This window comes from Photinus pyralis, unplaced genomic scaffold (genome assembly GCF_008802855.1).
Source record: "Photinus pyralis isolate 1611_PpyrPB1 unplaced genomic scaffold, Ppyr1.3 Ppyr1.4_LG1, whole genome shotgun sequence".
Taxonomy (NCBI): Eukaryota; Metazoa; Arthropoda; class Insecta; order Coleoptera; family Lampyridae; genus Photinus; species Photinus pyralis.
In genome coordinates, this window is record NW_022170249.1 from 58,066,740 (window position 1) to 58,077,648 (window position 10,909).

The 10,909-nt window shown below is 38.1% G+C and overlaps 1 protein-coding gene across 1 annotated transcript; it reads left to right on the top strand.

The window, feature by feature from the left end:
- Positions 1-1,829: 1,829 nt before the first annotated feature.
- On the top strand, positions 1,830-4,327 carry LOC116164050. The gene is made up of 4 exons (XM_031478179.1): positions 1,830-1,863; positions 3,713-3,825; positions 3,877-4,065; positions 4,119-4,327. Exons 1-4 carry the CDS (start codon positions 1,830-1,832, stop codon positions 4,257-4,259), a joined length of 477 nt encoding a protein of 158 aa, XP_031334039.1. The 3' UTR covers positions 4,260-4,327.
- The last annotated feature ends 6,582 nt before the right edge of the window (positions 4,328-10,909 follow it).

Sequence of the window (10,909 nt, forward strand, 5' to 3'; positions counted from 1 at the left end):
TTCGTGACTGACATTCACAGATGGAAGTCAGAAGTGTCTCACCTACGCCTACGGTTGGAGACAGTAACAGCGTTGCCTCCTTTTGTATAATGTTATCCGTGACTGATTAGTGTGTATAATCCAAGGACGTTAAAAATACCTCCTTGGTATAATCAAAGAATACTTTACTCTTTGTTACTCTTTGGTATAATCAATGTCCGGGAGGAGCAAAAATTAATGCGGATTAATATACTGTGCGATCAAAAATGAGTTGCTGTCGAGTCACCTTTGGAACTTTTGTTTACATGGGAAATCGTATTTAACTTCCAAAGGCGACTCTACAAACCCTCATTTTTGATCGCCCGTTAGTAGGCTAGAAGGAAATCCAATAAGCATTATGTGAGTGTAAAAACAAACTAAAAGCGTTGATGTCATTCATGTGTTTTTTGAGTATTTTGAGTACAAATACAACGATGTAGTACAATGTACGGTATACAAAAAAACAAGGGTTGGTAACTGTTGGTTTCAACAGAATGGTGCGCCCGCGCACAACGCCCTAATCGTGCGAGAATACATACCGAGAAATTTTCGATTACCCAGAAAATGTATTCTCGCAGGATTAGGGCGTTGTGCGCGGGTGCACCATCCTGTTGAAACCAACAGTTACCAGCCCTTGTTTTTTTGTATTCTTAACAAAAAATGCTACTCAATACAGTGTTCTTTTTTTACGGGGCATATAAAAAAATAAAGTTGACGATAATTTCTCCGAAACGAAACGTTATATTGAAACTCTCTCAACGGTGTCTTGTAGAACTCAAAAAGTGGCAATGGAAAAGTGTTTATTTTTTTGTATCAGAAAAAAATAAAATCAAAATCGGAAAATTTTGGCTTTTGTGGCATATCTTCGGAAGTAATCATAATTTTCTGGTTTTTTAAACATGTTTTTAATTGCGCATCTTTTCTCTAATTTAACCATCCTTGTATCTTCTATGGTTTATACTATGGTTTCGGTGATCCCATGATAGACACCCTGATCTTGGACACAAAACAGTCCTATTCTCGTGTATCTTGAAAACTTTTCAATATTGAAACCTTTTCAAGAAACTTTTCAAGTGACTTTTACAATATTGAAAATTATTTGTATTCTCGTGCTCACCTTGTAATCGTATGTTTACGTTTTACAAGATTGAAAAGTTAACAACCATGAAGTTGTAACACAGTGTAGCCAACCCACAAATGTGAATAATGTGCGCGTGCGTAAGTACAATTAATTAGCTGTTTGGTATTGGTCCGTAAAGTTAGCACCAACATGTAAGGCACAAACAATTTAATGATAATACGTCGATTGTGCTTCGTTTGTGCTTGTTTGTGCGATACATTTTAAAGTCAACACCCGCACCAATATTATGTAATTTCAATTTTTATTATGCGGGTGCCAACTTTTACGTGGCACCCAAAAGGTTAACGAATTAAAATTGTAATATGCTTATTCGTTTGTGCTTCGTTTGTGCTTGTTTGTGCCTTACATTGTAACATCAAAACTCTTACCGTTACTGAGTAATAAAATTTTCAATTATGCGGGTGCCAACTTTTACGTGGCACCCAAAAGGTTAACGAATTAAAATTGTAATATGCTTATTCGTTTGTGCTTCGTTTGTGCTTGTTTGTGCCTTACATTGTAACATCAAAAGTTTCACCGTTACTGAGCAATAAGTACAACTTTCAATTATGTGGGTGCCAATTTACACGTAGCACCTAACAGGTTAACGAATTAAATTTGTAACATTGTCACGTACAAAAGATAACAGCAAGAAACAATACAGAAAAATACAAATTTCAAAGTCCTGGCGATGGACAAGAGTATGTTGCCGGCCTTGCTCGTCGGTGGGTCGAGGTTCCTTAATTAGAGAAAAATTAGATAGGGTGCCAGAAGCTTTATTTTCCACAACAATTAGGCAATCCTGCTCTCGCTTCACAAACAGGATAAATTAGCGCAGCCAGGAATCGAAACAACACAGTCAAATAAGAAAAGAAACACCAACTTAAATGGATCAATGGAATATATACAGGGTGATTCCTATAGTACCTGCCACCGTTTGGGAGCGTGTAGGTGGTGCGTAGGGGAGTATTTTGATATAGGACACTTGGGGTCGGAAATCTAAAATAAGGGTGCCAGAGCCAAATTTACCTTCTGGAATTTCGCGCCTGTAGGTAGGCAACCCAACCGGCCGGCGGTGCACACGGAGCGATCTCAGGCGGCGATGTGTGGCTGACACTTGTCAGAATTTTGTTTAAACCCACGAAATCCCGTCTGCAACGACGCGTATCAAGTGAATAAACACTATGGCACGTTTTACTAACACGGAATACGCGGACATGCACTTCATGTACGGATTGGCAAATGGTAACGCACGAGCTGCACGACGAGCGTACGCTGAGCGGTATCCAAACCGTCAGTTACCCTGCAGACAGGTCTTTCAAGAAGTTCACTTCCGACTGTGCGAGACAGGGCAATTGCAGGTAAGCTGACGGAGGCTTAACTTTACACACAGATTCGTGATGCACATCGATACTTGGGTCATTTAAGCACCCATTTCGAAAAGTTTGTTTGTTTACACCGACCTCCTCCTATTTCGCAGCCCACTAGCGCCCGTGTGCACCGCCGGCCGGTTGGGTTGCCTACCTACAGGCGCGAAATTCCAGAAGGTAAATTTGGCTCTGGCACCCTTATTTTAGATTTCCGACCCCAAGTGTCCTATATCAAAATACTCCCCTACGCACCACCTACACGCTCCCAAACGGTGGCAGGTACTATAGGAATCACCCTGTATATATTCCATTGATCCATTTAAGTTGGTGTTTCTTTTCTTATTTGACTGTGTTGTTTCGATTCCTGGCTGCGCTAATTTATCCTGTTTGTGAAGCGAGAGCAGGATTGCCTAATTGTTGTGGAAAATAAAGCTTCTGGCACCCTATCTAATTTTTCTCTAATTAAGGAACCTCGACCCACCGACGAGCAAGGCCGGCAACATACTCTTGTCCATCGCCAGGACTTTGAAATTTGTATTTTTCTGTATTGTTTCTTGCTGTTATCTTTTGTACGTGACAATGTTACAAATTTAATTCGTTAACCTGTTAGGTGCTACGTGTAAATTGGCACCCACATAATTGAAAGTTGTACTTATTGCTCAGTAACGGTGAAACTTTTGATGTTACAATGTAAGGCACAAACAAGCACAAACGAAGCACAAACGAATAAGCATATTACAATTTTAATTCGTTAACCTTTTGGGTGCCACGTAAAAGTTGGCACCCGCATAATTGAAAATTTTATTACTCAGTAACGGTAAGAGTTTTGATGTTACAATGTAAGGCACAAACAAGCACAAACGAATAAGCATATTACAATTTTAATTCGTTAACCTTTTGGGTGCCACGTAAAAGTTGGCACCCGCATAATAAAAATTGAAATTACATAATATTGGTGCGGGTGTTGACTTTAAAATGTATCGCACAAACAAGCACAAACGAAGCACAATCGACGTATTATCATTAAATTGTTTGTGCCTTACATGTTGGTGCTAACTTTACGGAGCCGTTTGGTATAAATAAATACAAGTTGATTTAAGACGTGGTGTTACGTGTAGTTGACAATGTTTTTAAAAAAAGCAAGGACATCGAAATCGCAATATACTATTTATGTAGAGTACTTAGAAAAAAATTGTTTGTTAAGAACTTTCTCCTAACTTGGGCCCAGAGGATCTTCATTCTTTGTGGCTGCAACTAGCAGAGGAGCTAAATGCATGTGGAGATGGACCCACTAGAGAAGTTGAAGGATGGAAGAAGGTATTTTACCTACTTTAATATACAATTGTTAATTATATTTTCTGACTACAGGTGTTCACTGCGTGGAAATCGCAAACTCGCAAGAAAGCACGGGAGAATAAAGCACTAAATGCTCTCGAAATAGGGTTATTAAGGGCAACCGGCACAGTGGTAGTGCATGGGATTTCTACAGTACCTGAAATAGGGGTAAATGAAGTGCACGAAGCGATTCATGCAGTTGAAAACGTGGAAATACAATATGTATATCATAATTCAGGTATTTTGTAAAGCACGTTGTTAACATTTACTTTCAGGTTGACGAAGTAATACAAGATGTAGATGGAGCGGTAGCCTCACTGGATGTTCCCATAGAACAGATACTCCCTACCCATAAGGACGCCTACATAAACGTTGTTCATTGCTTCAAATTGAATAATTTTAATGATTCAAAATAAATTAATACAACTATTACATTTGTTCCACATGTTGTAATACATCTATTAATAAAATAAATTCAGGATCATTCATATTGGAAATGAACCCTAACCTTTAAATTAACTTGAAGAATGGCTAGCACGGATAATCCGTACTTGCTAAGATTTCAATATTAAGTTCTCAATATTGTAAACTTTTACAATGACTAATGTGTCACAAGAATACGAAACCGAGATCAAATTGGGAAACTTTTCAATTCTTGTTTACTTTTCAATATCGTAACTATTTCAAGATGCACCAGAATAACACCGAATGTACAGATCAGGGTAGTATCGTATACATATCCATTCTTATAAGCACTGAAACGGTGTAGCTGGAGACCTTAGAGCACTCGTAGAGATACGAGTAAATGGCAGAGTTGGCACTGCGTTACCTCAAACCCGCCGCATAAACGGCCAACTAGCTCAGAGTTGGAAAACAAAATAAGAGCTTCAGATCTTCCATAGCGGTAGTTCGTTCTGGGCATTTGATCTTCTTAATTTCGTTGCACTTACTGACTTACCAATGGTTGATCACCACTCAATTTCTATCTTAACCCTACCCGTGTGAAAATGAGAAGATACGAGGGTAGTGATAACAGTACAAATCAGTTTAGGTACCAAGAGAAATACTTACTGGTTTATGGTCAAATATTAAACTGTAAAATAAAATTGTGTTTATAATGGGATAGCGTATCACCATCACAGAGTTGTATATAAGTAAATAGAGAGACAGTCTTGTAGCGAAAAATTGACTCCAATTGAACCTTGCGCAGGCCGTTGGTGAGTGTGCGCAGTAATCGACAACAGAACCGGCTTCAAATTAAATGATCCTTAAAGCAGGTTCGGCTTGAGAATAATATGGTTTCTCATTGCAACAAAAATTGAAAAGAAATTCAGTGTGTGGTGAATGATGTTGTTAACACTGTGTCTTGAATAAATAAGAAACATTACAATCGTTAAGAACTTTTAATACAGTAGACTACAATACAAAGCTGGTAAGGGGCTTACAACATACAACATCAGAATCGAGAAAAGATTTTTTGAGATTCTGGTATAAAGGAAATCGTATATTTGTCGTGCGACCGAGTTTAAAGATCTATTTATGCACTCAGTGAGTATAAAAATAAGCAATGAAAGAATAAAATAAGTTGAAATTTTATTTTGGTGCGGGACAAAATTTCAGGTGTGCAATGCCGAAAACACAGTTTGAATACAGGTAGCCACAAAGTCGACAAACTGCAAATGCCAATAACTCAAATATCTCAAAAATGGAGCATCGGCAGAGGGTATGTACAGTGGCACCACACTCAGAAGGTCCCTGACAGGGCGTGTCCGAGGACGTTGGAAATTTAGACTGTACATTCTCATGCAAAATTTGACTCTACTAAATATAAATAAGTGGGCACGCGATATGAGTTGCATTACTTCAAGGGGAAACAGTAAAATTAATAATTTTATTTCTACAAAAGGTAAACACATTTAAGATTGTTAGATGTTCATGTTCAACACAATTTACAATTCTGATGCACTTCTGCTGTGTAAATAAATATGGACAGTTATTGAAACAATCACATTGAAATTAATATTATAACACTCGCGACTAAATTAACACACAACCTTTAACTTTTTTCATTCATTATCGTCACTTGACCACTAATCATCATCGGAACTGCCGGTGTTCACAATAAATTGTAGATTGTCAATAAATTCATTTCTCGTAGGAATGTTATTTGCTTCTAACTAAGAACGTATCACTTCCTTACGATTATTCATTGTTGGTGGCTTATTTATTTGAACACTGACGAGGTGCGTGAGTTTGCTGGTAAATTTGGTATAAGCTGCTTCTCTAACCACTGCATAAAGTTGATATGATTCATATCATCGTAATAATCCCCCGATTTACTGTGCGACATCCTCTACAAAACCAGAACGACTACAAGCATACTACGATGTCCTCTGACCAGCCCTATTATAAACTTCCGATACTTCATCTGATTGTTAGCATTTACTCACTCCGTACGATGAGTGAATATAGGTTTCGTCCAAGTATATAACGGGTTTCTTGTCACATTCAGGTTGTTCATTTTCTTTTAATCTTCTTAAATAACGAGATGCCATACTACAATGTCACTTCTTTCCATTACCAACCTACGTTTGTCCCGACACTTCTTGTATCGAAAACCAAGTTTCAACAATTGCTTGCGAAGAGTTTTCCTTCCACCCATATATTTGATCTTTTCTTGCACTTTTCTAGGAGCATTTTAAAATATCCTTTATTTATGTACAGATCGTCACCTACTAAACATTGAAATGGCGGTAAAGAGTATAATGTAATGGGCATGCTTAAATTATTGCTCCAAAGCGTTTGTTTATTTACAAATGAATCTGAAGCATCTGAAAAGTTATTGCTGTTTTGTTTTGTGATTATGTAACTGAATGCACCCAAAAATCGTGCTAATTCCCTTTCACGCACTGCGCATGAGTCCCAACGGCTCCGCCATTAAAAGTCGGCCACTGTAGTTGGAGTTATTTTTCCACGCGCAGGTCGTATGTACTGCCTCTCTATTTACTTATATACAACTCTGTGATCACCATTGAATAAAAAATTAAGATTCAATGGTTATTTTTTTATTCAATGGTATCACACAAAATACAAAATATTCCCCTAAACTATATACTCAAAATTATAACTTTCGTTATTCACAAATCTTGGTAACGTCACTATACAATTGAAATAATCGATTGACAAACCATATACTGTATCATAAAACAACTTTCCACGAGTTAATAAATTGACATTCCGCACAAAAATTTGCACGTATAGAACCAAGTACAAGTAAATATATAAGGCAACTCTTACCTCGAATAATATTAGATGTTGACGCCAAGAAGTGCAGTGCTCAGTTCTCGCATCTTAAACCTGAAATCAATCAAAAGAAAACTTCCAAAACCGCTGGGCTTGGTATATAATTGGTTAATTAATGCCTGAAGGGCCTCGCTCTACTCGTAATCTGCTTCCATACCGGGTACTGTACTTAATTGGCCAACCCCTTCATAAGAAAGTAATGGTCTTCAACCACATACGCGTTTCAAACTCGATCATAGCTTAACCGAGATGGCAAAGATACTGAAGTTTACAAATTACTTAAATGTAATCGCATATAACCCTAAAGGGGTTGGCCAATTAAGTACAGTACCCGGTATGGAAGCAGATTACGAGTAGAGCGAGGCCCTTCAGGCATTAATTAACCAATTATATACCAAGCCCAGCGGTTTTGGAAGTTTTCTTTTGATTGATTTCAGGTTTAAGATGCGAGAACTGAGCACTGCACTTCTTGGCGTCAACATCTAATATTATTCGAGGTAAGAGTTGCCTTATATACAGGGTGATTCCTATAGTACCTGCCACCGTTTGGGAGCGTGTAGGTGGTGCGTAGGGGAGTATTTTGATATAGGACATTTGGGGTCGGAAATCTAAAATAAGGGTGCCAGAGCCAAATTTACCTTCTGGAATTTCGCGCCTGTAGGTAGGCAACCCAACCGGCCGGCGGGGCACACGGAGCGATCTCAGGCGGCGATGTGTGGCTGACACTTGATCAGAATTTTGTTTAAACCCACGAAATCCCGTCTGCAACGACGCGTATCAAGTGAATAAACATTATGGCAATAGTATAATAATAGTTGGCTAGATGTAGGAAGTGCATTGAGAACAACGGTGGCCACGTTGAACACTTGTAAACGTTATTGCTTTTTTGCGCGATCGGTCATTTGTGACTATTTACCATGGGTGTTTCCATGACAGTACGTAGAATTTACCAGTTGCTATGATTACGACGACGCCAAAATTACTTACCGATCTAAAAACAGAACAGCAAAAATACTTACCGACGCCTTTTAAAAAATCAACAGTCTTACATTACAGTCATTTAATCTTTAATTATTGTTAGGTACATTAATCGTACAATTTGTGCTGTTGTTTCCTATAGCAAGACGCTCATAAAGTCATAAAGGATGTGCAAAGCTAGTAAACTACACTTTATTCCGTATAACTTCCGTTTCACGTCATCATTTTCTGTGACGTAATTACTATGCAATAATGCCAAATCTAGTTTTGAGCGATTTAGATGTCACTTGTCAATAAGACGGTGCATTGTTTGTGTGAACAATCCACACCTTAAATAAAATTAAAATAATTTTTATTATTCATTTCGTTAATTGGAACCACAATATACATCACTTTAATAACTTATGAACTGTACAAATGTAGCATCTCTTTTACAGAGAAAGTACTAAATATAAAATTTTACAGGTTATGTGATGTGATGGATGATATTCAAATTAATCGGAACCATGGGAACTGCTTTCGTGTTCAAAGTTTATAATAATAGTAGCAACGTTTTTCTAATTGCTTTTCTCTTTCGTACCACTCGTGTATTACAGTTTCCGTATCCTTAACTGAATTGCGCCACGTTTCGGAAGTTATCGATTATAGTGATTCTTTTGTCACATGTTTATGCAATTTTCAATGCTTCGTCCATCTCTACCAATGTGTCGATTGTAGTAATTTTTCGCTATGCCCCAAATATGTTCGATAGGATTAAAAACGCGATGATAGGGTGGTAATCGTAAAACGAAGTAACCGTATTGCTCGGCTAAGTGGTCAATGCCTTATGCGGTACATTTTAGCTGATTTATTCCTAAAAGTATCAACAAGATTTATATAACATCAAATAATTTGCGAACGTACTTACTGTGCAACCTTTTCAACAGTTCGGTTGTAAAATCATTTTCGGAGAACTGCACATTATGATCACCTAACCACACTTTAATGTTGTCTGTTTTCCCGTTATCGAACACAATTATACTGACGGGTTATCTAAATTCTTCAGTAATTTCTCTTCAAACCAATGCACAGCGAAAGACGTAGAAAATAATCAAAATCAAATCAAACGAAAACTAAACCAAAAGTAACCTGTCAAATTTACAAATTTAAACGCGACAACATAGCGAAATGCTACCAATTGTTGCGGCTAAAATAAACTACATGCTTAATGTGTTGCCTAATAAACGAAAGTAAGTTTACGTTGGTACGTCGTTTTCTTCAGGTAATGACGTGCAACGGAAGATATACTGAATAGACCGTACATCAGACACATGCACATTTTTATGGAATTATTAATTTCAATTTTGACATTTAAACTGGTTGCCTAGTGATGTACACCATACCACTTTGATCATTTCGATTTATTCTGCTCGTTCATTTCTTAGTGCATATTTATATTGGTTGGATAATTTTAATTTCGATCGCGCAAAAAATGTTATAAGCACGTCGAACGTTAAGGGTTACCGTTCTCAGACAATAATTGGAGTCGTCGCTTCGCTCCTCCTCCAAACAATTGTCTTCGAACGGTAAAAATCCCTTACCGTTCTCCATACTTAATATACTATTGACTGTCGTTTTCCCTCCTTCCCTCCCATGTCGCTTCCTCGCGCTAACTCGCTCTGCATCGCTCCGCGCGAAACGTCGGTCGGTTGGGTTGCCTACATACAGGCGTGAAATTCCAGAAGATAAATTTGGTTCTGGCGCCCTTGTTTTAGATTTCCGACCCCAAGTGTCCTATATCAAAATACTCCCCTAGGCACCCCCTATACGCTCCCAAACGGTGGCAGGTACTATAGGAATCACCCTGTATTTACTTGTACTTGGTTCTATACGTGCGAATTTTTGTGCGGAATGTCAATTTATTAACTGCACATATATGGAATTAGAGGTATTGCTCAAGAATGGTGCAAATCCTATTTACACGATCGCACTCAATTGGTACGACTTACATCGGGTGGACACCATATTACTTCAAATGTGCAAGATGTCAATATTGGAGTCCCGCAAGGTTCCATTCTGGGACCTCTGTTATTCATTACTTTCGTGAACGATTTAGTTCGATATATTGCTGATGCAGCAATTACCATGTATGCAGATGACACATCGATTTTGCTAGAAGTTGCACTGGAAGATGTCATCCGTCATGCCACAGAGGTACTGGAGCCGCTCTTTAAATGGTTTTGCTCAAATAAGTTATACCTGAATACTGATAAAACGTATTTTATGTTATTCTATGCGGGTAGAATCTATAACGAAAATACTGCCTTGTTACGGACAAACAATAATATCATACACCAAGTGACCAACGCAAAATTTCTAGGAATTCATATAGACAGTTCTACAACATGGGAAAGCCACTGCAATAATATTATAAGTAAATTAAGCTCTGTCTGCTACCAGGTCAGATTTCTTCGTACCGTCGTATATATCAGCACTCTTAAGAGTTTTTACTATGCTGAAGTTCAGTCCAGGCTGCAATATGGTATACTGCTATGGGGTAACTCAAACTATGCAAAGGGTGTCTTTGTTAGTCAAAAACAAATTATAAGATGCTTGGTGGGTGCCAAAAGTGGGGTATCCTGCAAACCATTATTTCAAGAGCTACGCATAATGACATTACCCTCTCTGTATATATATGAGGCGGCTAACTATGTCAGAGGGAACCTCAACAAATTTCGTACAAACATAGCCATTCACGGGAGATGTACAAGATTCGGCAAGAAGTTACTATTACCACAACATCGAT

Coding starts and splice junctions, on each gene's coding strand:
- LOC116164050 (XM_031478179.1), top strand. CDS start 1,830: ATGGACAAGAGTATGTTGCCGGCCTTGCTCGTCG. Junction 1,864..3,712: donor GTTGCCGGCCTTGCTCGTCG/GTGGGTCGAGGT, acceptor TTGTTTGTTAAG/AACTTTCTCCTAACTTGGGC. Junction 3,826..3,876: donor AAGTTGAAGGATGGAAGAAG/GTATTTTACCTA, acceptor TTCTGACTACAG/GTGTTCACTGCGTGGAAATC.